Genomic DNA, 25,534 nt, shown 5'->3' with positions numbered 1-25,534 from the left:
GGCACTGAATGGTAAACTAGAAAAGAACATAGCATTTTTATACACGTTTTTGTCATTGAACTAAACCCCTAATAAACAGTGAACAGCAAAACAAAGAAAAACCTGTGTGTGTGAGTGGATGTGAGCACAATCTTCTATTTTACCCCCTTTGGAATTACCAGAGTGGAACGCTATACATATTTTATGATGCCTTTTCTTGGAACATACAAATTACATGGGCCCATTCAACTGTAAATATCACGGCTCAGGCTTTGGGTGTCTGGTTGAGTTTAATTTCCTTGAAAACGATCATTACCTCTTTTCAGAGTGAAAACTGTTTCACTCGATACCTAAACCTACAATGGCCAGGGACACGTCGACACTGTTGACACTATTATCAGTCAGAGAATGATTGAAATGTCTCCACTGACCAAGGCATACTACCCGAATACAATTCATTTCTTTTTTTAAAGAATGGCATGTCTTGAAGCTGACTATTCTCTGAAGAATTCAAATAGCTACACAGGGTTGAGTAGGTCCATTGAAAAGTAAATAAAAGACATTCGATTCAAAGAGTGTCTGGACTGGTGTGGATGTTCATTTTTTTTTCAATTTTCTCTGAGTACTTATTTTAAAGAGCATCCCTAACCAAAAACCAGTGACACAGCCTTGAAGTCTGTGCAGCATGCCATCGCCTTTAGTAAACTGTTGTTAACCACTTGTGGATTTTTGGGTATCAGAGAAAGAAATTAGCAACAGCCATTAGCCCTATGCTGGGAAAATCTAGAAATGGCTGGTAGATATTTGACAAAGAATTATAAATTACTTTTGAGTGTGTGATTTTTTATTTCCTACAGGCCTACAGCCTATTACAAATATATATGCCTGCAATCAGTACAACAGACTCAATATGACACATTTATGCTGTTCCGATAATTAATAGTTTCATATCCTACTGCTGTGTCAGTCACATTTGGCTATGTTGTGCTGATTGCACGGGTCTACATACTTTATGTCGATTGCCTGTATGGATTGAACTTATCGTGAACTTAATATCCACCAAGTAACTAACCCATTTTAACCTGATCCTGTGTAGGCCTATACGTTGTTTGACCTTTGGGGCCTGGAGCGACATATACGCTGTATTCAGGCTCTTGAGATTTGAGCTTTTGTTTATTAAAAATGTGGGTCTGTTAGAGCTACATGAACACCTTCTAATGCAAGACGATGGTCCTAGCTTTTAAATGCAACTCATTTCATGTTTTTATGTGCTTATGAGGCTGAGATATTTATTTACCGGTATTTAAACGGTAGAGGGAACCTTTTCCCAAAAAGGGCTTTGGCATTCAGCAGGTGTTTTTTTGCAGGTGCCTTAACTTAGGCTATAATGGGCTTAAGTAAATACACCACCATGATGGTCATCATCACAGAAGACACATTAGTCATAAGTGGCGTTGGGTGTGTAATGCAAGGCCATTTCCTAGAATGAGGTAGCGCTCCTCTTAAGTTATTGGGAAGTTGATGGACCAAGAGGTTATAGCAATGGCTCTCAGCTGGAGGAGGTGGAGCATGTGTAAAGAGCAAAGTGTAATCTGCAAATCAGTGGCTCAAGACTGAAAATCGTCTGCCGTTTCCTGGTCTCCTCATGCCCTATATATACTCTTACTCCACCTTCAGAAGATTGCACTGTGTTTCACTTTTACTCTAGCTCCTGCACCCTCACACACATACACACACGCTGGCTGACACATATTAATACATACATTTACTCTCTTCCACTGTCAAGATGGGGAATTTTGCTGCAAATGAAGGTCTCTCCATATTCGTCATTGTGAGTACACTTAAAATTTTCCCACTCTTTACCAATTCATTCTGCCAGTGGAGTGTAATGTAATTAAATGTTTTTATTTTTATTTTTTTATTATTTTGTTTTTAATATTATTATCATTATTTATATTTCAGATTGTATGGCTTGGAATCAATGCTTATCTCTTTGTAAATTCCTACATGGCTTTCCTCGTCGACAGATTTTACTACACTCGAGTTATTCTTGGGGTAGGTATGATTATGCTTCAGTGAGTCAACTTTCAGTACTTGTATGCTTCAATATGTTCTTGGATATGTAGGCCTACATTGTTATCATAACTGATTGAATTCTCTAAATTAGTCAATTCTATATCAGCTGATAAGGAGGAAAATGTAACGCATTATGTACATTTTTCTTCATTATAGACACATATATGCATTGTGTTGATTGAGATTCATATCTCTTACTGCGGTGTCTGTAACATTTGTATGTTTCTTGTGAGTTTTGGCCAACACTGGTGAATGGCAAATTATAGCCTACTGTACAGTCTACTCTCTGAGATTCTGGCTGTAGCAATTTATTTATTTTATCTGACTGTATAATCTGAGGGATTCTGTACTGTAGACTGCTTTTGTATTTGACATACTGTATTCCCCTTACTGGGTGCAGTCCCACCAGGTGTACAAAACCAACATTGAACTGAAAGGAGAAGTGAAAGTTTTCTAAGTCATAGATCGCCCTTATTTAAAAAAAAAAACTCTCTCTCTCTCTCTCTCTCTCTCTCTCTCTCTCTCTCTCTCTCTCTCTCTCTCTGTCTCTCTCTCTGTCTCTCTCTCTCTCTCTCTCTCTCTCTTTCTCTCTCTCTCTGTCTCTTTCCCTCTCTATCTCTTTTTCTCTGTCTCTCTCTCTCTCTGTCTCTCTCTCTCTCTCTCTCTCTCTCTCTCTCTCTCTCTCTCTCTCTCTCATCCCCACAGCATGCCCTCTCCTGGGCCAGAGCACCTGCGGCCTGTCTGAACTTCAACTGCATGTTGATTCTCCTGCCGGTGTGTCGCAACCTGCTGTCATTTCTGCGTGGCTCCATTCAGGTTAGCCAGTGTTTCTAGTGGCTTCGTTGCGCAGATGGGCCCTACCTGTACATCATAACAACATTGCCATGACATTACACAGAGTCTTGAGTAACACATTAAGGTCATTATAATGTTGGTGACAGTATGGTTATAACAGAGACTCAAAGGGCAAAGGGGTTAAAATGGTTGACAGAATGAGACATATTGCAAATTAGAGGGATGCTGTTATAAGTAGAGGCACACATTTTCAAGAAGTGTCTGGACTGTCTTCATTTTGAGCGCACTTTGGCCAGTGCCCCATGAGGAAGTTGTGTGTTATTGGGTAAAAGAGGAGAAGATGTTACTTCTCTTTCGAGGGTTAATGAAATGGAAAATTGTGAAATGATGGTCTCTTGAGTAACACCTATAAATCTATTCATGTTGAATCCTAAAATCTGTGTATGTTGTGTATGCGTGTGCGTGCGTGAATGTGTGTGTGTGTGTGTGTTTTGTGTGTGCATGCGTGTGTAGACTTGCAGCCGCACTGCCGCACGTCAGCTGGATAGGAACATCACCTTCCACAAGATGGTGGGCTACATGATCGCTTTCCACACAGGTACTAGGCCTACTCAGCAACAGCACAACACAGACATAGTCTCATGTTTGAATTCACATAGAGTACATCATACAAGCAAAGGCAACAAATGAATTTTTAAAACAGAATTGAACAGAGTGTGATTACTGTGCATCAAAGTACATCTATCACTACTACTTGAGACCATTGAAGGGAAACATGAGTTCAAACACTGCAGTCGTTTACCATTTACCATCCACCATCCACCTGATACAGTACACAAGCTCACTGTACACAGGCAGCCTGTACAGTGTCTACCTGTGTACTTAACACCAGCTACTTTTAATTTAATTTAATGACATTCATTTCAATTGAAGTTTAATTCAATTCCCCTTGTGTCTTCTTTGATGACAACTGCCCACCTGTTCAACATGGTTTTTGAATGCATCTCCATAATCAATAATATCCATCCAATCAGAGTTCCTTTAGGCCTATGTTAGCAATTGACAACATTGGTGGCAAACATGGTTGGGATCAGAAGCTACAGTCAAAGAGATACCTCAGACCACCTGACTGCCTTATCTGCTGTATCTCTCTCTGTATTTAACACAGACTACTTTTACTAGTAAAAGGGAAGTCACTTGCGCTCTAACCTTCTTGGTGTGTCCAGTCCAGGACGGTATACAATGTAGAGTAAACTGGTCCACTTCGGAAAGACTAGGCCAGGGATGACTGGAGCACTCAGATACTTTTTAGTATTTTATTGTGGTGCAAACATAATGACTGACGTTTCGACGCCGTGTGCTCTGAAGAAGATGAACATGGCGTCGAAACGTCAGTCATTATGTTTGCACCACAATAAAATACTAAAAAGTATCTGAGTGCTCCAGTCATCCCTGGACTAGTCTTTCCGAAGTGGACCAGTTTATTCTACAGTCTACTTTTAATTAATTCTATAATAATAGTTTAATGGACTGCTTAACTTGCCCCTTCTGTCTTTGTTGATCATGGATAGCGGTCCACATCATTGCCCACCTGTTTAACTTCGAGCGCTTCATGGATGCCCAACTGCTAGGCAACAGCAGCGACATCCAATACGTGCTGTCCCAGATTGGCAACGCAGAGAACCAGTCATACCTCAACCCCATTCGCTCCAATGAAACGGTGAGTGGAAATATAGGCCTATACATATATAGGCCTGTGTACTGTATATATATATACACACTGTAGCGAAGGGGAGTAGAGTTGCCCAGCTGGGACTCGAACCCAGACCTTCTGGGGTAGTAAACCGGGGCTCTGACCGCTACACCAAAGAGCCAGGCTCGTTGGCATGTTAGTCAGAACACACCCACAACCCTAGTGATGGTCACTCCATCACACTGCCTTCCCCTTCGGGAAGCGCACCCGTGCGCTTCACACACTCATGGTGTACCTCACGCAACTGCCCATCATGCTTCTCCCATCCAGTGTGCCCCGTCATCAATGCTTCACCCATCACTGGAGTACCTCACACCGGGGTCACCAATCCTGGGGGTCCCTCACATGGAATTACGGCTCACACACCATGGGTACGCTTCTGATGGCCTCACGGTACCATCCCACTTCTGACACCATTTGTAGCGAAGGGGAGTAGAGTTGCCCAGCTGGGACTTGAACCCAGACCTTCTGGGGTAGTAAACCGGGGCTCTGACCGCTACACCAAAGAGCCAGGCTCGTTGGCATGTTAGTCTGAACACACCCACAACCCTAGTGATGGTCACTCCATCACACACACATTTTTTTTTAACAAAATGTTGGCTGTCAGAAATGGTGGAGCCTTTTACTTATTTACTATACTTTAAAAAGTCAACGGGCACAGCTTTACACGCTCACACACACACACACACACACACACACACACACACACACACACACACACACACACACACACACACACACTATATATATATATATATATATATATATATATATATATATATATATATATATATATATATATATATATATATATATATATATATATATATATATTTTATTTTTGTGTGTGAATTTCAAGTGAAATTTAGCAAAATTAAGGAACATAAAAAAAACAAAAAAATACTTGCTATTTTGCAAATGGTGGTGGTAGAGTCACTAAAATAGCCACAAAAGGGGTTCGCAGCAGAAAAGGTTTGGAAATCACTGGCCTAGTGTACGCTGTTAGTGCACAGGCAGGCTTTAGTGTGTACACTGAAAGAGGAAGAAGAATCCTCTGAAGGCAGTTGAGGATAACTAACATGAGAGCATGACCTACCCTTCTGTCTGGGAGGATGGAGACACAGTGTGTTGCACTGTTCTGGTTGTGTAATCCTTTTCCCACTGTTTCCGCATGCTGTTGCCATGGTGCGTTGGTGCATCACCATCCCCGCCACACACAGACACACGCACAGACACACGCACAGACACGCACACACACACACACACACACACACACACACACACACACCACACACAGACACACGCACAGACACACGCACAGACACACGCACAGACACGCACACACACACACACACCATGGTGGCAAAAAAATCCATAAATAGAACATGGGAGCAGCTATGTAGCACAATGGCTTCTGATGACGGTGATTCACAATTGTCTGTAAATGATGTCGTCATTCAACATAACAGGCCAGTGTTCTGACCGTTCTTCTGACCTCACAAATATGGTCTGAATCAAAGTGAGGAACCACTCTTATTTTTTCACTTATCAAACCCTTTGAGATCCATGTCAAATGTGCATCACACACACGAGGCACAAAAAGGATCGTTTTTTTACGATTGCTGAGGACAGTCTAGGCCTGTAACCAAACAGCATACATAACTTTTACTTCATTAAATACAGTTGAGGACGATATTATTAGCCCCCCTCCTGAAATTAGACATTTCTCTTGATTTCTCAGTGAGAATGACCACTATTCATAAATGTATGTTATTCTGGAAACTAATACACCATGGAGATAGTATCCAATAAGTTGAATTTGGACTTTTCCATTTTTACAATGAGTTTAAACAAAAAAGGGTAAAAATGGCAAGAACAATTTATTAGCCCCCTTATCATTAATAGTCAATACAGTGCCATTTATTAGCCAACATTGACACCAGGCACTTGATTAGTTGTTAACTATGTTGGCACATGTCCTACCAGGGATTTTGGCCCATGTTTTCATTGCAAATAGTTAAGCTGGTCCAAATTGCATGAATGTTGAGGATGGACATTCATTTTTAGCACTCCTCTAAGACTATCTAAAGGATTGAGGTCTGAACCACTCCATGACCATGGTTTTAGTATCCTTGAAGAACATTTGAACTATTTTTGATGTAAGTTTTGGGTTATTATCTTATTGAACGATCCAGTGAAGATCTTAGCTTCCTCTATGAGCATATTTTTGCATGGTCACCTTCCACATTCCATCATGATCTTCTGTTTTTATGGTGCCGTACACCCAAACAAGGTTTCCTTTGGCTGAGGCTGCCACAGAATGATGCTTCCAACACCAAGTTTAATTGTGGAAACCATGTTATAAAGGTTTGAGGCCTATCCCTTTCTTCACCTGACAGATGCAGAATTCATTCATCAAAGCAGGTGCAATTGAATCTCATCAGATGAAAGCAGAGACTTTCAAAACTAATTTTTGACTTTCAAATATTCACTGGCAAAGCTCAATAACACTCTGATATGCACTGCCTTTAGTAAAGGGGTTCCTCTGTGATAATGGCCCCAAAGCCCATTATGATGACAAGCCCTAACAGCTGTCATTGTTGAAATAAAAACTCCAGGTGAGGCTAGGTCAATAACAATCATCTAGGCAGGTGTACAATGCTTCTTTGGTCTAATGAGACTAAGCAGTTTCCACAGTTACACATAGTGGTGGGGGCATCAAGATTTTAGACTGTTATTCAGCCTCAGACAAAGGGAGTCTGGGTCTGGATCTGGATTGCTGGGTCTTCCAACAACATTTTAACCCAAAGCATACATTTGAATTAGTTCACAGGTTCTTCAAGAACACTAAAACCATGATACTGGAATGACCCGCTCATAGTCCAGTCCTCTATCTCACTGAGAGTCTGTGGCAAATGTCTAAACTCAGCATCCATGCAATTTGGACCAGCTGGAACACTTTGCAGTGACGAAATGGGCCAAAATAGCTAGTGGGGCATGTGGCAACCTAGGTAACAACTTATCACAGCCTGTTGTCAGTTTTGGTTCATAAATGGCGCCATATTGACTGTTAATGATCAGGGGGCTAATAATTTTGTCATTTTTGGCTTTTTTTGTTTAAACTCATTGTAACTAGAGATGTACAGGATCCAAGATCAGGTTCCGGATCCGGCAGGATTATAGGGTTTTTCAGACTATCCGGATCCGGCAGGATCTTAAGCAGTGGATACGGTATCCGGCAGTTACCTAAAAATCAGGATCTGGGGCGTCTCTACTTTTTACGTAGCCTAGGCTTTTCCGTCAGTCTTTCACAACTCCAATCGCTGCATGGAGTGAAAGCCCTTTGGAAGCGGCCATTGAAGGCAGTGTGGCAGTAAACCAATGAGTCTTAAAAATAGTTTGCGCCAACGTAATAAAAAGGGCCCACGTGTGTGAGTTGGCTATGTGTTTCAACCCTTTCATAGGATCCGGTATCTGGTTCCGGATCCGGCAGGATCTTAAGCAGTGGATCCGGTATCCGGCAGGATCCTAAAAATTAGAATTGTAACAATAGAAAAATCCAAATTCAAGTCATTGGACATTATCTACATCACTGTAGGCCTATTTGTTTCCAGAATAACAGAACAGGTAACTAATGGTCACTCTCACTGAGAAATCAAGAGAAATGTCTAATTTCAGGAGGGGGGCTAATAATATCGTCCTCAACTGTATGACTTAAACCCTATTCTGTGAGGCAGTCTGTTAATGTTTTAAGTCGTAATTTGACTTCCTGTTTGTCTTTCTCCTACACTCCAACACGTCCAGTCTAGGCCTTATACTGTACCATATTTATTCCGAATATCATATTTTGCATTAATGTGTTTCATAGATATGACTTACTGAAAAGTAAAAGAATGAGGCACACACAAAACTTGTGTATATATATTTTTAAAGTTATATTCTAACTTTTTGTGAGTAGGTCCACCAAACGATGCACGGTTCAAAGACGCTTTTGTATGACTTAAAGACATAAATAAGCCTCAAAGTGTCTGAAAAGCCTTGGATCTCAGCGTTTTGAGGCGAACCCCCATGACTTCCTCTTTTCTGCATTGCCTCCCAGTCTCCGACCATCGTGATGTTCACCACGCTGGCTGGGCTGTCGGGGGTCGCCATCACCTTGGCCCTCATCCTCATCATCACCTCCTCCATGGAGGTCATTCGGAGGTCGTACTTCGAGGTCTTCTGGTACACCCATCACCTCTTCGTGGTCTTCTTCATCGGCCTTGTCATACACGGCGTGGGGTGAGTGCAGGAAAGCCTGACAAGGGGGCAACAAAGGGGTCATTTGCCCATGGGCCCACGGAGAGGTGGGGGCCCAGAATTCAGTCAATGGTGGGGGAGCCCTTTCGAATAATTTTGTCCTTGGCCCGGTCAAAGCGGCATTGGGTGGGTGTCTCCTCTGCTGATAGGCATGGCATGCTCGGTTTAAGTACAGTTTAAGTTCAGTTGAAGTTTTTTTTTTTTGCTCACTGTTCAGTTCAAGTAGAGTAGAAGCCACTGCTTTGGTACAGTGTCTCCTTGAAAAACACAAGAATCCCCCTTTGTGAGGTCTGGGTCATCTCCATACACGAATACCTTGGAAGTCACGTACCATGCGACCAGGGGACCAGGGAAGCTGCCAGGGAGGGGACAAAGTCTTGAAGAGAGAATTGGATTCTCATTACATTGTATGTATTGGATCGGGGGGCCTTTTACTTGATTTTGTCCCGGGCCTGGCCAAAGCTGTCAGCGGCCCTGCATGCAACTTACAATGTGCTCATATGTGAAGGGGAGTAAATACGTGGCTCCCACTGTATATTATAAATACATGTACATTTATTAAATTGCAAGAAAGCAGTTAAACTGGTCAGGTTGATATTTTGAATCACACCAAAAGATATTTGAGAAAGATGTGAAGACATGATGAGTTCTGTCAATGCTGTCATGAAACAAAAGAATATACAGTAGAGAGAGAAACTTTGAAAGTAACACGGTATTTTTGCTTTTCTTGTAAAAGGCGCATAGTTCGTGGCCAACCTGCAGATGATCTTAAGGATAAAGATGTAGTCCTTGACCCTCTGATATGCGCTAAACATTTTGAGGAATGGGGAATGAATGGGACTTTCTGCCCTGTGCCAAATTTCGCCGGAAATCCACCACAGGTAAGATGAACACACACACACACACCACACAAGCACACACACACACACGCACGCGCGTGCGCACACACACGCACGCACGCACGCACGCACGCACGCACGCACGCACGCACGCAAACACACACACACACACACGCACACACACGCACACACGCACACACAAACCATTGTTGACACTTGTTAAATACACACAAACACTCACATGTACAGTACTGTACTTACATAGTCATTAGTTCAGTCAGCCCTTGATTAATCTCCTGATGTGCTTTTCCTAGACATGGAAATGGGTGGTGGCTCCCATGTTCCTCTACCTGTGTGAGAGGATTGTACGATTCTGGCGCTCGCAACAGAAAGTGGTCATCACAAAGGTCTGTCTGTGTTCTAGTTTTTCCAAAAATGTCTTCTGTCTTTTGTGTAGCGACCAAAGTATTTTATTTGGGTGTGTGTACCTTTCTCGACTGTCAGCAGCCTGTGGTATAGCCCATGAATGATGACATCAGTCGTGGAATATGCACACGCACGCACCCAGGCATGCACGCACGCACACACGCACACACACAGTGAAGGCTGATACTGTTTTGAGTAGTTCACCAAGAGGAGCTTTGTCAGCATTATACTGTAGAAACATTTAATTTACTCAACAGCTTGGAATCAGATTGTTCAACAGCTTGACAAAACACCCAATCCATTATTATTTCAGTGTAACTATACAGTAAGTACGTCATAAACATAGCATAATAAGAGAACAGCTGGCTCAGAGAAGTTTGCAATGAAAATGAAACAAAACTGCTGTTGAGCTGTACTCAAATGTTAGAATCATTTGAAAGGGCAGACAAAAGAGGATATGAAGAATTTTTCGTTTACCACCATTCCAGCAGTGAAATTACAAAGACATTTACCCTCAACTACAGTCTGTCATACTCATACTCCTTTTGTTTGGTCAGATTTGTTATATGTAGAAGTCAAGTCAATAGAGTTAAGTTGTAAATTAAACTATGCCTGTTTGACAAATATGAGTAGCCTACCCGGATGAATAACAAGCTTCACAGAAATCTTTTATGGAAAAAAAGTCCACACCACGACGTTGCCCAAACTTGACTGAACAACTGATCTGCTGAGTAGCATATAGTTGCTGCACGCGACTAAAACACGAGTACCTGTAGCCTCATATTTCACACCATTCCCCCAGTGGAGCCTTGTAGTCATTGAAGAACAGACTTAACTGACATAGAACTACACTGTTGTCATGACCTTCAAGTCTTATGTAATACATGACAACTTAGTCATTGCCATTCTGGTAATGACTAATTTATTACAGGGGCCTTGTTTTAAGAGATTCAAAAATGATTGTCCTTTCACCCCTCCTCTCAGTAGGTTGTCAGGCATCCATCCAAAAATGTTAAATACATTTCCTTTAACCCTTTATTTCCCTTCCATCTCTCTTCTCCACAGGTGGTCATCCACCCATCCAAAACATTCGATAAACTCTCCACCCTTCTATTTCTCTTCTCCACAGGTGGTCATCCATCCACCCATCCAAAACATTCGATAAACTCTCCACCCTTCTATTCCTCTCCTCCGTAGGTGGTCATCCACCCATCCAAAACATTCGATTAACTCTCCACCCTTCTATTCCTCTCCTCCGTAGGTGGTCATCCACCCATCCAAAACATTCGATAAACTCTACACCCTTCTATTCCTCTCCTCCGTAGGTGGTCATGCACCCATCCAAAACCCTGGAGCTGCAGATGAAGAAGAAGGGCTTCAGGATGGAGGTGGGCCAGTACGTGGCCCTGCAGTGCCCCAGCGTCTCCCAGCTGGAGTGGCACCCCTTCACACTCACCTCCGCCCCTGAGGTCTGTCCCTCCCTCCGTCTGTTTGTCCTCTTAGTGGGCTTCGCACAAGGTTTTAATTGTGAAGTAATTCATGAGAAGTAGTCAGTAGTTGTGGAGTAGGTTATTTTATTGTAAATATTATTGACATATTTCGTGGTTTGCACTTTTAAAGAGATGCTGTGTAATGACAATCAAGACTTTCTGCTTTACTCATATTCTTTTCAATTCAATTCAATTCAATTCAATTCTATTCTATTCTATTCTATTCTATTCTATTCTAAGGAGGACCACTTTAGTGTCCACATCCGAATCGTAGGCGACTGGACCGAGGGACTGCTCAAGGCCTGCGGAGGAGACAAGAACGAGTTCCAAGACGCCTGGAAATTGCCCAAGTAAGACAAAAAAAATTATGTTTTTCTTGCTATGGGACATTAAGTTAGGGATGCTGTTGGTTCTGCGTGTGACTTGAGTGTTGGGTACATTGTCACTTGCATTAAGTGTCTTGAAATACAACAATCCTGGTCTCAGAACAGCAACACAATTAGTTTGAAGAACACCATTAGTATTATCTATGCAAGAAGTAAACAAGTTTCCAGATGGATTACGAATTTGTCATGCGTGAAACAGTTTGAATGCCAGTTTTGAATGCTATGTGAAGGCATACAAATTGTGAGAGTTGTTCTATTAAAGGGACACTGTGCAGGAAATGGTCAAAAAAGATACTGCAACTATGCTGCTCATTGGGCTAGGCTGCCTATTGCCAAATTTTATATTTACATGAAAGTTTATTAAGTAATAAACAAATATTTTCTAGTATGGTCCAAGTAGAGTCATTTTTGCAGCTAAAAATGGCTATTTTTGGAAATTCAAAATGGCGGATCATGGAGAAGATCCCCCTTTTCATGTCTGAAAAGTGCAATTTTTCCAGTCATAATGAATACTTAGAATTTGATGGTGGTGGTAAGTATTCATGAAAAAGGTAACATTAGTGAATGGGCAGCATGGATTCTGGAAATAAACAACTAAAGATCTCACAGTGTCCCTTTAAGGTATCCTTGCTCTTACAAAAGAGCAATATTTTGTGAACTGTCAAAGCCAGAATAGCCATAATCCAGGCTAAGGTTCATACTCATGTAGGACACAGTAATCAATAATTGGATTTCAGCAACGTGTGTTTTTTTTTCAAATGTCAATAATCAATACATTACTGCATATCAAATTGGACATTTAGTAGGATCTTTAACTACTATACGTATGCTACATTCTACAAGTTACTGTTGTTTTTCACAAAAACATTTACTATTGGCATGGGAATGTGGAGGCAGAAGAGGATATGGGTAAATTGGGGCTTGCCAAGATTTTGCACTATTACAAAAAAGAGGAACAGTGTAGTTTCAGCGTTTCGGTGAAATGTGAAATTCCATCACTTTCACAAGTCTATTTTCTGTGTCTTCTGGAGTTTGTAATCTCGACAAAACAGCACGGAGCATGTGTGTTATGGGACAGTGTGTGTCTGAAAGTAAAATGTTGCCCGTTCATTGTCTTGACTGCTGGAGTACATTTGAAATGCCTTTGAGTAGGGCACGGGACGAGTGGGGCGAGCAGGACATTTGGCCCTGTGCCCAGGGCCCTCTATCTATCGGTGGTGGAAGCCCTGTTATGAGCTTGGCAGGCCGTATAGGGCAGTGGTTCTTAACCTGGGATGCGCCAGAGATTTCAGGGGGTGCACAGAGTTTTGTTTGTGTAGAGGTTGTGACCAAAATTACACTTGCAAACATTATAATTAGGTCAAATTAAGTCCAAATTACACAAGTTTTGGTCCCCATTTGAAGTCATTCAGGTATTGATTCAATGTCTCAAGCGAGAATCATAGTAATTAATCACTCATTTATCATTTTTTAGTGCATACACATGTAGTTTGTGTTGGGGGTGCGCGGCTTGTCTTCGGCACAGTTAAGGGGGTGCGCTAAGAAAAAAAGGTTAAGAACCACTGGCATAGGGGGCCCTATTTGTGTTTTGCCCTGTGGCCCTGTGTGCAATTCTCCCGCCACTGAGAAGGGCACCTAACTGCAACCAAAGATTGTCTAATTTCCCAATAGAACGCCTCTGCTGTAACTCCAGGTACTGTGTTGCAGGTGGGACTGAGAGCCTGTTCTGTGTCACGATTCAGGAATGTGGATCAATATTTGAATAGTTCAGATGCAAAACCCCCTAACTCCATTTCTGAAGACCTGCACTTCTATATTTTTAGAGAACCCTGTTGTTGGTTTGGTTTACATTCATGTACTTGATAATACATATTAATAGTTATATTACATAAATAAAATAAAAAATATGCAATTTTGATAGCTTTGTATTAAATAAAAATGAATTAAGATTATTTTCTGAAAAGGCACATAGGGGGTTTTGCATCTGAACTCTTCATTTAGTTTCCCTCAAGCAGTAAATCAATCATACACACATAAACTGACAAGTACTCCCCTCTATGAAGGATGGCCGTGGACGGGCCGTTTGGAACGGCGAGCGAGGACGTGTTCCGCTATGATGTGGTGATGCTGGTGGGAGCTGGAATCGGAGTCACCCCTTTTGCCTCCATCTTGAAATCTGTGTGGTACAAGCACGTTCAAAACAACACCAACGTCTTAACCAAAAAGGTGAGAACTCCCTAGAAAGGGACTGTCCTTGATGGTCTCTGCCTTTGTCCTTGCGCAGCAAAAGGGCGTTTATAAGTCCATGCCTGGAAATTCTATTCAAATATTATTTCTACAATAGGACAGTAGGCTACTTTATCCTTAAATGTGCACTGTGTAATATTTTTAGTTGTTTATATCCAGAATTTATACTGCTCATTCACAAATGTTGCCTTTTTCATGAATACATACCACTACTATTACATTCTAAGTATTCGTTATGACTGGGACAATTGCACTTTTCATACATGAAAAGGGGGATCCAGAAATAGACATTTTTAGCTGCAAAACGTACTGTACTTTGGTCATTCTAGTAAATATTAGTTTATTATTTTGTAAATATTTATGAAAAGATCAAATTTTGCAGTAGACAGCGCAGTTTCAATGGTCACAATCCTACACAGTGCACCTTGTAAGCAAATGATTAGTCACTGACGAGTTTAGGTCCTACTAGGAAAGTCCCATTGTCATTGTGAAACAGCAACCAGTGCACAACAATATTGCATTCATCCTCCACTCGTGCAAGGGAAATGTCGAACAGGTTCCCAAGGGGAAGTTCATAAGTAGCCTGAATATCATCGACTTTCAAATGCCTGAGACTTGGTCTGACCAAGAGCATAACAATTAACATTTCCCAAACAGCATGGTTGACCTGCATCCCTAGGTTTGCTACTGGCTGTTTGCCTCTCGACAAAGTAGGTGGAGTTGCTGATTTTTCATATCAGAAAGGATATTTACATTGCTCTTGGCCTGACTAGAAGCAACCCAAAGGTTTTGCGCCATTAGGAGGGCGTGGCCTGGCTAGCTCATATAAGGACGCCACCTGCCTCAGTCATGGAGGAGGATTGGGCAGAGTGCTAGTGGTTCACTCCCCTCTCCAGGTGGTATCTTCAATTGGACCAGCAACCCTCAGGCCCTCAGCCTGACTCCCTAATCGCTTACCCATTTAATGTAATGTAATGTAATGTAATGTAATGTAATGCTGGGATGCAATGTAATGTAATGTAATGTAATGCTGGGATGCAATGTTAATACTTCATCTCCTGAATGTCTCTGTAGATTTACTTCTACTGGCTGTGTCCGGAGACTCAGGCCTTCGAGTGGTTTGCCGACGTGCTGAAGAGCCTGGAGGAGCAGATGATGGAGAAAGGCATGAGCGACTTCCTCAGCTACAACATCTACCTGACCAGGTGGAAGGAATCAGAGGTCAGAGAACATCTATCGCCCCCTATCAGTTAGGGGTGGAAGTGCCACTAGAACATTTCTGGTCCATAACATAATTCTAATTCAGTAGCCAAAGTAATATGAATTCTCAAAGTGTTCCCTATCAATGCTGGGAACAGCATTAACTTTTCATTTCCCTGCCATGGTTGATCTCCCCACAGACCTTTGTCCTTTGTTTCTTTCAAGGAACTGAAATTTGAAATTTTAGCATAGGCTGAAACGTTTCCCCAAGTGTGACTTCTGTGTACATGGTGCTGAAGTTCTGTTAATATTTCACTACAAATAGCAATCTTTTGTTTTGCACCTGTGAATGTGAATTTTCAAAGTGCGGTAACGCTTTAGAATAAGGTTCTTCTAATAAGCGTTTATAGTCACTAGTAAGCAGGTAGTAATACCCTAACAAGTGCCCAATAACATGCTTATTAAATTTGTTAACATGCTTATTAACGTTGTTAACATCTGATGAGTAACTTTATTTGAGTAAAAGCATGAAATCGGTACACATGGCAGCCATCTTGAAAATGTAGTTATTTTTGCGACGCCTCCATATCTAGTATAAGTCAGCATATCAAGATGGATATGTGTTTTAGTCTTAAATAATAAGATAAAATAAATATAATAAAATAGACCACTATAAACACATAATAAGCAGCTTAGAAGATGTTAGCAAAGTTAATAAGCATGTTATTGGGCCCTTGTTAGGGTATTACTACCTGCTTACTAATGACTATAAATGCTTATTAGAAGAACCTTATTCTAAAGCGTTACCCAAAGTGCTGCCTGAACTTTTAATTTCCTGCCTGACTACGCCATGGTTGATCTCTCCCTGGCCCTTTGTGCTTTGTTTCTTTCGAGGAACTGAAAATTGAAAAATTTGCATAGGCTACTGAAACGTTTCTCCAGTGTGACTGATGTGTACGTGGTGCAGAAATTCTGTTAATATTTCACTAAAAACAGCAATCTTTTGTTTGCTCCTGTTTGTCAGTGTTACTCACACTGACTCAGTCAGGGGTAATTTGTTTACGGCTTAACATGACGTGTCTCCCTACAGGCCGCACACTTCCGGGTTCACCATGAGGCTGTGAATGACCCCATTACCGGCCTGAAGCAGAAGACGCATTACGGGAAGCCCAACTGGGAGAATGAGTTCACTACGGTTGCAGCAAAGCACCCAGGGTAGGTGCAGTACAGTCAGGGCTGGATTAAGATTGCCAGGGGCCCCTAGGCTACAGATGTCTGTGGGGCCCCCGCAGGGCAAATTTCCGACAAATTTACATGAACAGTGTCATAATTATGAGCTGGGAATTAAGGATAACATATCCACCAACTGTACTCAACGTGATAGATGATTTTTTTTCAATACTGCATCCTGTCACAATTCTGCAATATTTCACTTGTGGCCAATCAGGGGCCCCTTGGCAGGTGGGGGGCCCTAGGCTGCAGCCATATCTAGCCTGTGCATTAATCCGGCCCTGGGTACAGTACTGTCAGAGAGAGTAGAGTTAGAGAGGTTCCATTGGCCCATTGTTTCCGGGTTCTATTATTGGGGGGGGGCGGGGGAATCCCCTTTTAGGCAGACCTAGGCAGACCTGAGGACTGTTCTATTCAATGCTAGGAGCATTATGACACGCCCCTTTAGGCAGACCGGAACCTGGTCATGTTAGGTGCCCATAGAAACCTATTATGTTGGCATATCTCTATACTTAAAGAATCTCTGGTACTGTAGCACACCTGTCATGCAGCCCCCCTGAAAATCACAGACAGAGTTTTTATAAGTAAATTCTATTTAAAGGTGCAGCTAGTAATATTTTAAGGAGTTTGTCGCCAAAATTAATGCGCGCCATTCACAATTATTACCTTTTTCCTGAATACTTGCCACCACCATTAAATTCTAAATATTCATTATGACTGGGAAAATTGCGCTTTTCATGCATGAAAAGGTAGATCTTCTCCATGTCCACCATGTAGAATTTCAGAAATAGACATTTTTACCTGCAAAAATTACTGTCCTTTGGTGATACACATTAGTTTATTGATTAGTAAATAAATATTCATGAAAAGATCAAATTTGGGAATAGGCACTTAGACAGCACAGTCTGGCCACCATTCTACATACTGCACCTTTAAACTCGTCAAAAATGTATTAACTTTGAGCAAAACTACCATCAAGTGTTAATCTTTTACTTCATCTCTTTTTCTTAATTTCTGTGTGTGTGTGTGTGTGTGTGTGTGTGTGTGTGTGTGTGTGTGTGTGTGTGTGTGTGTGTGTGTGTGTGTGTGTGTGTGTGTGTGTGTGTGTGTGAGCAGAACCAAGGTGGGTGTGTTTCTGTGTGGTCCAGCAGCGCTAGGCAAGACCTTGGAGAAGCAGTGTCGATCCAACCCAGAGCCATCCGTCAAGTTCATCTTCAACAAGGAAAATTTCTAAGATCCAGACATGCATAGTAAAAAAAACGCTGTGTTGATTCAACAAAGAGATTTACTCTGGTGCCAAATACATTCTAGACGATGTCTCATTACATGCTGAATCAACACTGCCTTTTTTACTGTGACACTGGAAATTAGGGTGATATCTGAAAGAAGACTCTTAGTCATTGTACCACTAGACAAAAAACTACATTACGGCAACAGTTTTTAATGTCACTTTATAACTTGATCATTGCCATTGTGGTAACAACAAAGTTATTAACAGGATGTGTCTTGTAAACACAAAAGAGCAGTGACCATAAAATCCTTAAGTGTTATAAATCAAGATTTAACAAGTGTTACTTGAGCCGAGCCAGTTGTACTTGAAAGATGAAGTAATAAGTGGTTTTCTAAAATAATGTTACAGTTGACTAGTGTATAGGAAGCAGAGACAGTGTTTCAACATTAAGCAACTTCTTACTTTTGTGTGATGTAATGGTAAATGTGTCATGTTTTCTTTACTTTTACTTTATTGTATTTGTTCATAACATTTAAGAGGTCTTTTTTAATGTATTTTCTAATTTGTAAATAATCTATAATCTATAATCAATCTGTATTTGATCTCATTCAATTTATCTTACTAGAAAAATCCTACAGTCCTATCCTAAACTTTCTCTGCAAAGCATGCATTCATGTATTTTTTTTTTAATTTGCAGAATGTTTTGGTTTAATTGGGCTGTTACTAAGAGGAACTAAATGAAAAAAAAAAAAAACTCAGGCTTAAGGGGCGGAGCTATAAGGTAGCGCGTGGGGCATTTGCCCCTGGGCCCAGGGCCCTGTCACATTGGTAGTAGAGGCCCTCTTGTGACCTTGGCAGGCCGTATGGAGTCCTCCATCAGTGGTTTGCACTGGGGCCCTGCTGTGTGCAATTGTTCCGCCACATAGATGAACTTCACATAACTGGGGTGAATTTCTCAAAACCAAAGTTGCTTACTACATTAGCTACTTTGTTGTTTTCAATGCATTTTCCCATTGGCAACTACCGAAGTTGCTAACAGGCTAACAACTTCTCTTTTGAGAAACTCACCCCAGATGCCTTGCTGTCTCCATTGTTGTGAAACTCCACCACTGGCCTTATTACACAGGCATGTGAGGAAACGTGTAGGTCTAACCACATGAATTACAGCCCACTTGTTTCACGCCTCCTGCTTCTTCTGGTAGAGAGTCCGTGAGTCAGTACATAGTTCCTCTTTCTTCAAAGAAAGAGGGTTTAAGAGGGGTTTTTTTGTGCAAGTTTTGTCACTGATAGATATGGCCAAATTATTTCAAAGTAGTCACACAGGGACACAGTCCTTACAAATTAATTGGCAACAATGTTATAACTTCTGGAAGAAGGTGCTCATATCCCATCTTTTTAAGATTGCTTATGGGTTTAGCATAGCATATTTGCATATTTGAAAGAAACAGCTTCTGGTCGTTCGGCCTACATGTCTATATGGCTATTAATGAAAACAGTGTGATGGTGTTAGGTTTAGGTTTTTCAATAACATATTGGATTAGCTCCAGTTGTTTACAAAAACCTTTCTCCCTTCATGCACCTTCGGGAGATTGTCTTTCCTGTTGTCATTCAGTGTTAATACGGTCCTAATCCAGCTCAACACAGATCTGCAGCTATGCCCACGCTCATCATCACCAGTTAACTTCTCTGTCTTCTCAGCAGTTGTCATGGTAACTCCAGCTCCAGTGATGATGCTTTGAGTGGCCACAGTGAAGGAATGAAGGATGAGGGGGCAAAAGACTGCTGAAAACTAAGTGGTTTTCATCACAGGCTTGATCAACTCTATTTCAAGGTGAGACCGGCTGCCATTTTACCTGACCTGCCTTAACAAAAAAATCCAGGTTTTAATTAAATCACTGAGTGGATTTTGAAAATCATGCATGATGTATTTTATGCTACATTTGGAAGGAGGCATTTCAGGACTCAGGACCAGTATTGGTAGAACAACAGTTGCTGTGACAGATGTACTAATGAGTTGTGATGAGTTATCCAGAGTCTGCACATAACATGGTGCCTAAAGTTCACAGAAAGAACCATTCTTTTTTATCAGCTGGTGAACTGAAATGTCCCTTGAAAAACCTTTTAAATAACAACTTCTTTAAAACTTAATTATGGACTGCATGTAAGGGCTTCCGAACATCGGCTCCGACAGCACTGCAGCGCACTTTTGCTTAGTTCCAACACAATTCCGGCCCCCGCACACAATTTTACCCCAACAGAGCATGCATAGTCAATGGTCAACTCCGACAAAATATAACTTGTTTCTAATCACTCGCCAACATCTGTCTGTGGACATCGGTGTCGGGTTGTATTGACAACAATGGAATCGAACTTTGGCAGAGCAGTGCTCAGCACTTTGTCGGAGCCGATGAGGGGAGGCCCTAAACCTGTTAGATAAATAACACAGAATATGTAAAGATCTTGATTTTTTTTATTTTACATACTGTATGGTCACTTGAACTGAGTCTGACATGATGTGTTTGTTTACAAACTAAAACACGAACTCCAATCAATTGCCAGTTACATACATACATACATACATACATACATACACACATTTCCGAAGGGACAAAACACAGGGCAAGGATTGGTGCAGTAAAATATGTTGTTTTGTGGTCCATTGCCAATTTTTTACTAATAAAATTGTTTGCACTTTGTTCATAATTATGTGTGGTTAATGTATGTACTCCCAAAGGTTTAAACATGGCGTTTGCATAAAAGAATAAGAGGCCAATATAAATTAGACTTATATCTCATCACTGCATCTAAACCTGTATCTTAAATCATCAACAACACAAGCTACACATGAAGTAGAACAAACCCATTAAAGTCATATACATATTGGCCATCGCATAATGTGCTAAGCAAAGAAGTCTGCACAACTTCCAAAAAAAAACAAACCATCTCCCCAAACACATCTCCGTGGTAATAATAATTATAATAACAACTGCTTATGGTTACTGTACACTAGCATGAAAGGCGAAGCGCTGCCGCAAATATCATGTAACCGGACGATCAGTTGCCACGAATGCACAAGTAGAAATGACATCTTCTTGACAAGAGGAGAGGGGGAGGGGGAGGGTCGCTCTGCGCGTCAGTCTGTGGAATGCCACCAGTCACATTCATTGTTCAGCTGAACAAGTAGACTGTTGAGGAGCGATGGTGTATTGCTCCCCTTGTGTCTGTCTGTCTATGAGTGCATGTGTTGATCTCTCAGTCGCTCGCCAGGCAGGGGGGCTTGTTGGGTGGTAAGCTGGGTCCAGAGTGGAGGGGTGGGGGGTGGTCGGTTAAAGGTTCACGGCCACGGCGAACACGCTGACCACACAGTACATGGTGCGGTTCTCCCACCTCACTGTACAGCTGCCTGCAGTGGGAGGAGAGAAGGAAAACAATGGTCAGGGTTGATATGTCCCCATTCTTGCCACTCGCACTTCACTTTGTTTCTTTTGGGGGGTCCCAACCTCACTCTGATTCAAGGGGACTCCAATGTGAAGGGATTTTAAAAGGTGCACTGTGTAGGATGGTGGTTAGAGTAGGTATTGCAAATACGCTGCTCACTGAAACAGGGCTGTCTACTGCAAAATGTGATCTTTTCATGGATAATTACAAAATGATAAAGTAATATCTACTAGTATGACCAAAGTACAGATAGCTTTGTAGGTAAAAATGTCTATTTCTATATGAATTCAAGAAGTCAGACAATGGAAAAGATCCCCCTTTTCCTGTATGAAAAGTGCAATTTTTCCAGTCAAAATGAATACTTAGAATTTGATGCTGGTGGTAAGTATTCATGAATTCTGGAAGTAAACAACTAAAAATATCACACAGTGCCCCTTTAATCACTTCCTCTAACATCACATTAAACTTAACACTTATCTGATGATTTTACCTAAAGCGACTTAGTTATTTTTAGAGGGCATTGGTTACAGTCCCTGGAGCAATGTGAGGTTCGGTGCCGTGCTTAAGGGCACTTCAGCCATGGATGGAGGTGTGGGGAGAGGTAAGGGTGGGAAATAATGGACAGTGCAGACTTGACTATATATGGACTGGCAAACCATTGCTTAACTTCCTTGCTTCCGGAGCTTTTCAGAGTGCCAGTGTATTTTTGATGTTTTCCCCTAGAGCTGACCTCTGCCCCAATGACATGTCTATGACACATGTGTCTCATTAATGGATGCACTGTTAAACCAATAATGGCAATAACAGAGGAAAAATTTGAGCAAATATTAAAATCAACATTTTATACAATACAATTGGCAACTTGCATCATCCACCTCAAAAGAAAAAGTCACTTAATATTAGCCATGACTGAATGTGACTTTGATGACATCACAATAACCATGGGGAAAAAACATGTCAGATGATGTGTGCGTGTGTGTGAGAGAGAGAGAGAGAGAGAGAGAGAGAGAGAGAGAGAGAGAGAGAGAGAGAGAGAGAGAGAGAGAGAGAGAGAGAGAGAGAGAGGGGAGAGAGAGAGAGAGAGGAAGAGAGTGAATGAGTGTGTGTGTGTGTGTGTGTGTGTGTGAGAGAGAGTGAATGTGTGTGTGTGTGTGTGTGTGTGTGTGTGTGTGTGTGTGTGTGTGTGTGTGTGTGTGTGTGTGTGTGTGTGTGTGTGTGTGTGAGAGTGAATGTGTGTGTGTGTGTGTGAGAGTGAATGTGTGTGTGTGTGTGTGTGTGTGTGTGACTCTAGAGAGAAGGTGTGTGTGTGAGGAAAGTGAATGTGTGTGTGTGTGTGAGAGAGAGAGAGAGAGAGAGAGAGAGAGAGAGAGAGAGAGAGAATGTGTGTGTATGTGTATGTGTGTGTGTGTGAGAGAGACAGAGAGAGAGAGAGAGAGAGAGTGAATGTGTGTGTGTGTGTGTGTGTGTGTGTGTGTGTGTGTGTGTGTGTGTGTGTGTGTGTGTGTGTGTGTGTGTGTGTGTGTGTGTGTGTGTGTAGTGCTTAGGAAAACTACAGACCGTCAGTTGTTGTGTCCCAGTAGCAGGAGCTGGCTGTGTGGAGACCAGCGCCACTCTTCTGCATGACGGCACAATTCACTGCACACAACACAGCAAACACAACAGTTAGTTCAGTAATGTAACTGTGAAGATTCTCAATCAGCTACGGAAATCAAAGCAGCAACATTTCAAACAGCTGGATTTATTTTAAGAACGTGGCTTCACTTTTCAAAAATGCTTTAACTTTCTTTAATCAAAACGCTTCTTGAGATATGGCCAACCAGGGCAGATATCAACTGTATCACTGGCAGTGGCGCAATAGTCATCACAAGACCAACCAGGGCAGATATCAACTGTATCACTGGCAATGGCGCAATAGTCACCACAAGACGCGTGTATTCAAGCTTTAAATAGAAGTCCCAGTGGGCTACAACTTGACTCCTTTGACAAGAGCAGAGGCAGTCGATAGAACATATTTGCATTCATATTAATATGATATCATATTAATATGATAACATAATATATTACTATCACTACATGAGGTATTAGAAGGCCTACAATTGTGTTCAGCTACTTCTGCTAAAGGACACTCATTCAGCCATGCCTCTTGTTTTCCCTTACTGATGTACTGAATTGTACTCCATCAAAGTGGATGTTTTTGGAAAGAGTCCTTATATGGTTTTTCCTTACCGATGTATTTGAAAGGCTTCCCCTGCTTGACGAGCTGAGTGAGGGAATGCTCCACTATGGTGGCCGTCCACTGGTTGACTTTGTTCTGGCTGTAATCCACACCGCCAATGATCCCCTCAATACACTGAGGTAAAAGGAGAAAACAGAAATATAGTGATGATGCGCAGCATAAGCGGTCATCTGACTGCCTGAAAATGCATGACTGAAACAAAGGAGGCATACAGTATTGGAGATACATCACCTGAGGAGCAGTGGATCACAAGAGGCTGCAAGAGCACGGGATCACTCAGCATTTAAAAGAGCACTTTATTCTCAGGCCGTATTCTCAACGTCTACTTATTCATTACACAGTGTGCACACTGCAGAGTTATACATGTTTTACTCCTTATATGAAAAAGACCAGGCAGAATTGTTTTACGCTTCTGAATTTGACTAAGAAACTGATTAAAAAGCCCTCTCCTCCGAGGCAAGGACATTGTTTAAAAAAAAACACTCTTATTTCAAATGGGGTACAGAACAGATAGTAAAAATGCAGACCCGTTTTGGCCGTCTGGCCTTTATCGGGGCGTTTCAGAAATTACATTACTTGTATTTCAGGTATTTTCTTTGCACTCAAGTGATTGCTAGAGACAGAAATGAGTTTACCTCTTTAACAGAATTACTTGCTTCATCTGGGTTGAAAGCCACCTGAAAGGCAGAAAAAACAATCTTGGAAAAAACATTTCTTGAAATCTGGTATGACCTACTTTGTTTATCAATCTTTTATTGCTTTAGCAGCTAGTCAGTTTTTCTTTGGAAGCCTTAGCAAATCTGTACATTGATACATTCACCATGGCGCTTAGATCATTGCTGGACTCCTGGTGGCTGAAATCATGATTGGTACCATGCCAAGTAAAGTTATCTAGAACACACCTTATTGAAAAAACAAACAAACAAATCACAACCAATACGTTACCTTTGCCATAACGAAGTCCAAAGACTCCTCGATTAAGGTATTTACCAACCACTCTCGGGAAAAAATGGCTATTTGCTTAGTCACTCAATATTTAGCTGCCTTCTTTGAGGCAGGCGGGAGGTATCATCACGTGGTGATTACAGTAGGTGTTGTCATTTGTTTCATATAAATATTCATAAAGTTTGTATGACGTGAGGTATGTCACATGTTTGAGCGGAGGAGATTTAAAATAAAGACAATGGCTTTAGTGGTCACTTCCACCAGCAAATTGGTAATGAGGAAACTCAAGATTCAAGCGCACGAGTGATGATGACTGACCTTTTATAATATTCACATTAGCAATTGTCACTTAATAACAGTTGAAGAACAGTTGCCGTATTACTATAATATATATACCAGTGATTTATTTGATCGTTGATCTTTGTATGATTCAGCCACTCGGACTGCACAGCAAGCCCGATTTGACAGTCCTTGCGTCAGCTGTGAGTGACCACACCCTCTGTCGTTCCCTTGTTTGGATGCTTTACTTAATAAAGTACACTAATTTACATTTATTGACAACCGTTATGCTTAATGTAATGCTTCAATGTCTTCCACAAAGAGTACTGTAACAACAAATAGCATCCTAATTCGTTGTTTATTAGCAACGTACCATGGCTAACTGCATGCTAGCTCAATCGGTTTGGTGTTCATTGCCGACGTTGCATTTCCATCACTAGTGCCTTTGATAAATAATGACTTCCAGTGTGCTAAAATGCATTTTACCTCATCACCAGAGTGGTATTCCTCCATAGTTTCCACCTTCAGATGAGCAAATACTGTGGGTTTTGTTCGAGACTCTGCTTGCTACGTTTTCCTTTTTGGACACCGCACCGACTTCCTGTTTTAGCCTCTTCGGGAAAAAAAATCAACGACTTTCAAGCCTAGTCACATCCTCTCTACTATGCCACTGAATTTGAAACAG

General features: G+C 41.5%; 2 protein-coding genes across 3 annotated transcripts; one reads left to right on the top strand and one right to left on the bottom strand.

The window, feature by feature from the left end:
- The first annotated feature begins 1,721 nt into the window (after positions 1 to 1,721).
- Positions 1,722 to 20,302, top strand: LOC134459763 (cytochrome b-245 heavy chain). The gene is made up of 14 exons (XM_063212172.1): positions 1,722 to 1,810; positions 1,942 to 2,034; positions 2,761 to 2,871; positions 3,364 to 3,448; positions 4,422 to 4,570; positions 8,703 to 8,884; positions 9,639 to 9,783; positions 10,056 to 10,148; positions 11,493 to 11,636; positions 11,898 to 12,007; positions 14,107 to 14,269; positions 15,365 to 15,511; positions 16,581 to 16,705; positions 17,837 to 20,302. The coding sequence occupies exons 1-14, from the start codon at positions 1,766 to 1,768 to the stop codon at positions 17,952 to 17,954; spliced, it is 1,710 nt and encodes a 569-aa protein (XP_063068242.1). The 5' UTR covers positions 1,722 to 1,765; the 3' UTR covers positions 17,955 to 20,302.
- A 101-nt stretch (positions 20,303 to 20,403) lies between these two features.
- On the bottom strand, positions 20,404 to 25,486 carry dynlt3 (dynein light chain Tctex-type 3). 2 transcript variants are annotated; one of them, XM_063212175.1, is made up of 5 exons: positions 25,336 to 25,486; positions 24,261 to 24,302; positions 23,616 to 23,739; positions 22,947 to 23,024; positions 20,404 to 21,354 (listed from the first exon to the last, which is right to left on the bottom strand). In XM_063212175.1, the coding sequence occupies exons 1-5, from the start codon at positions 25,360 to 25,362 to the stop codon at positions 21,278 to 21,280; spliced, it is 348 nt and encodes a 115-aa protein (XP_063068245.1). In that variant the 5' UTR covers positions 25,363 to 25,486; the 3' UTR covers positions 20,404 to 21,277. The 2 variants fall into 2 exon arrangements, with proteins under 2 accessions (XP_063068245.1, XP_063068244.1); XM_063212174.1 differs by lacking the exons at positions 24,261 to 24,302; positions 25,336 to 25,486 and having other exon boundaries at positions 23,616 to 24,047.
- Between the last annotated feature and the right edge of the window lie 48 nt (positions 25,487 to 25,534).

Source organism: Engraulis encrasicolus, chromosome 12 (assembly GCF_034702125.1).
Source record: "Engraulis encrasicolus isolate BLACKSEA-1 chromosome 12, IST_EnEncr_1.0, whole genome shotgun sequence".
NCBI classification, from domain to species: domain Eukaryota; kingdom Metazoa; phylum Chordata; class Actinopteri; order Clupeiformes; family Engraulidae; genus Engraulis; species Engraulis encrasicolus.
Note: the sequence above shows the minus strand (reverse complement) of the source record. Positions and strands in the feature narration are given on the sequence as shown.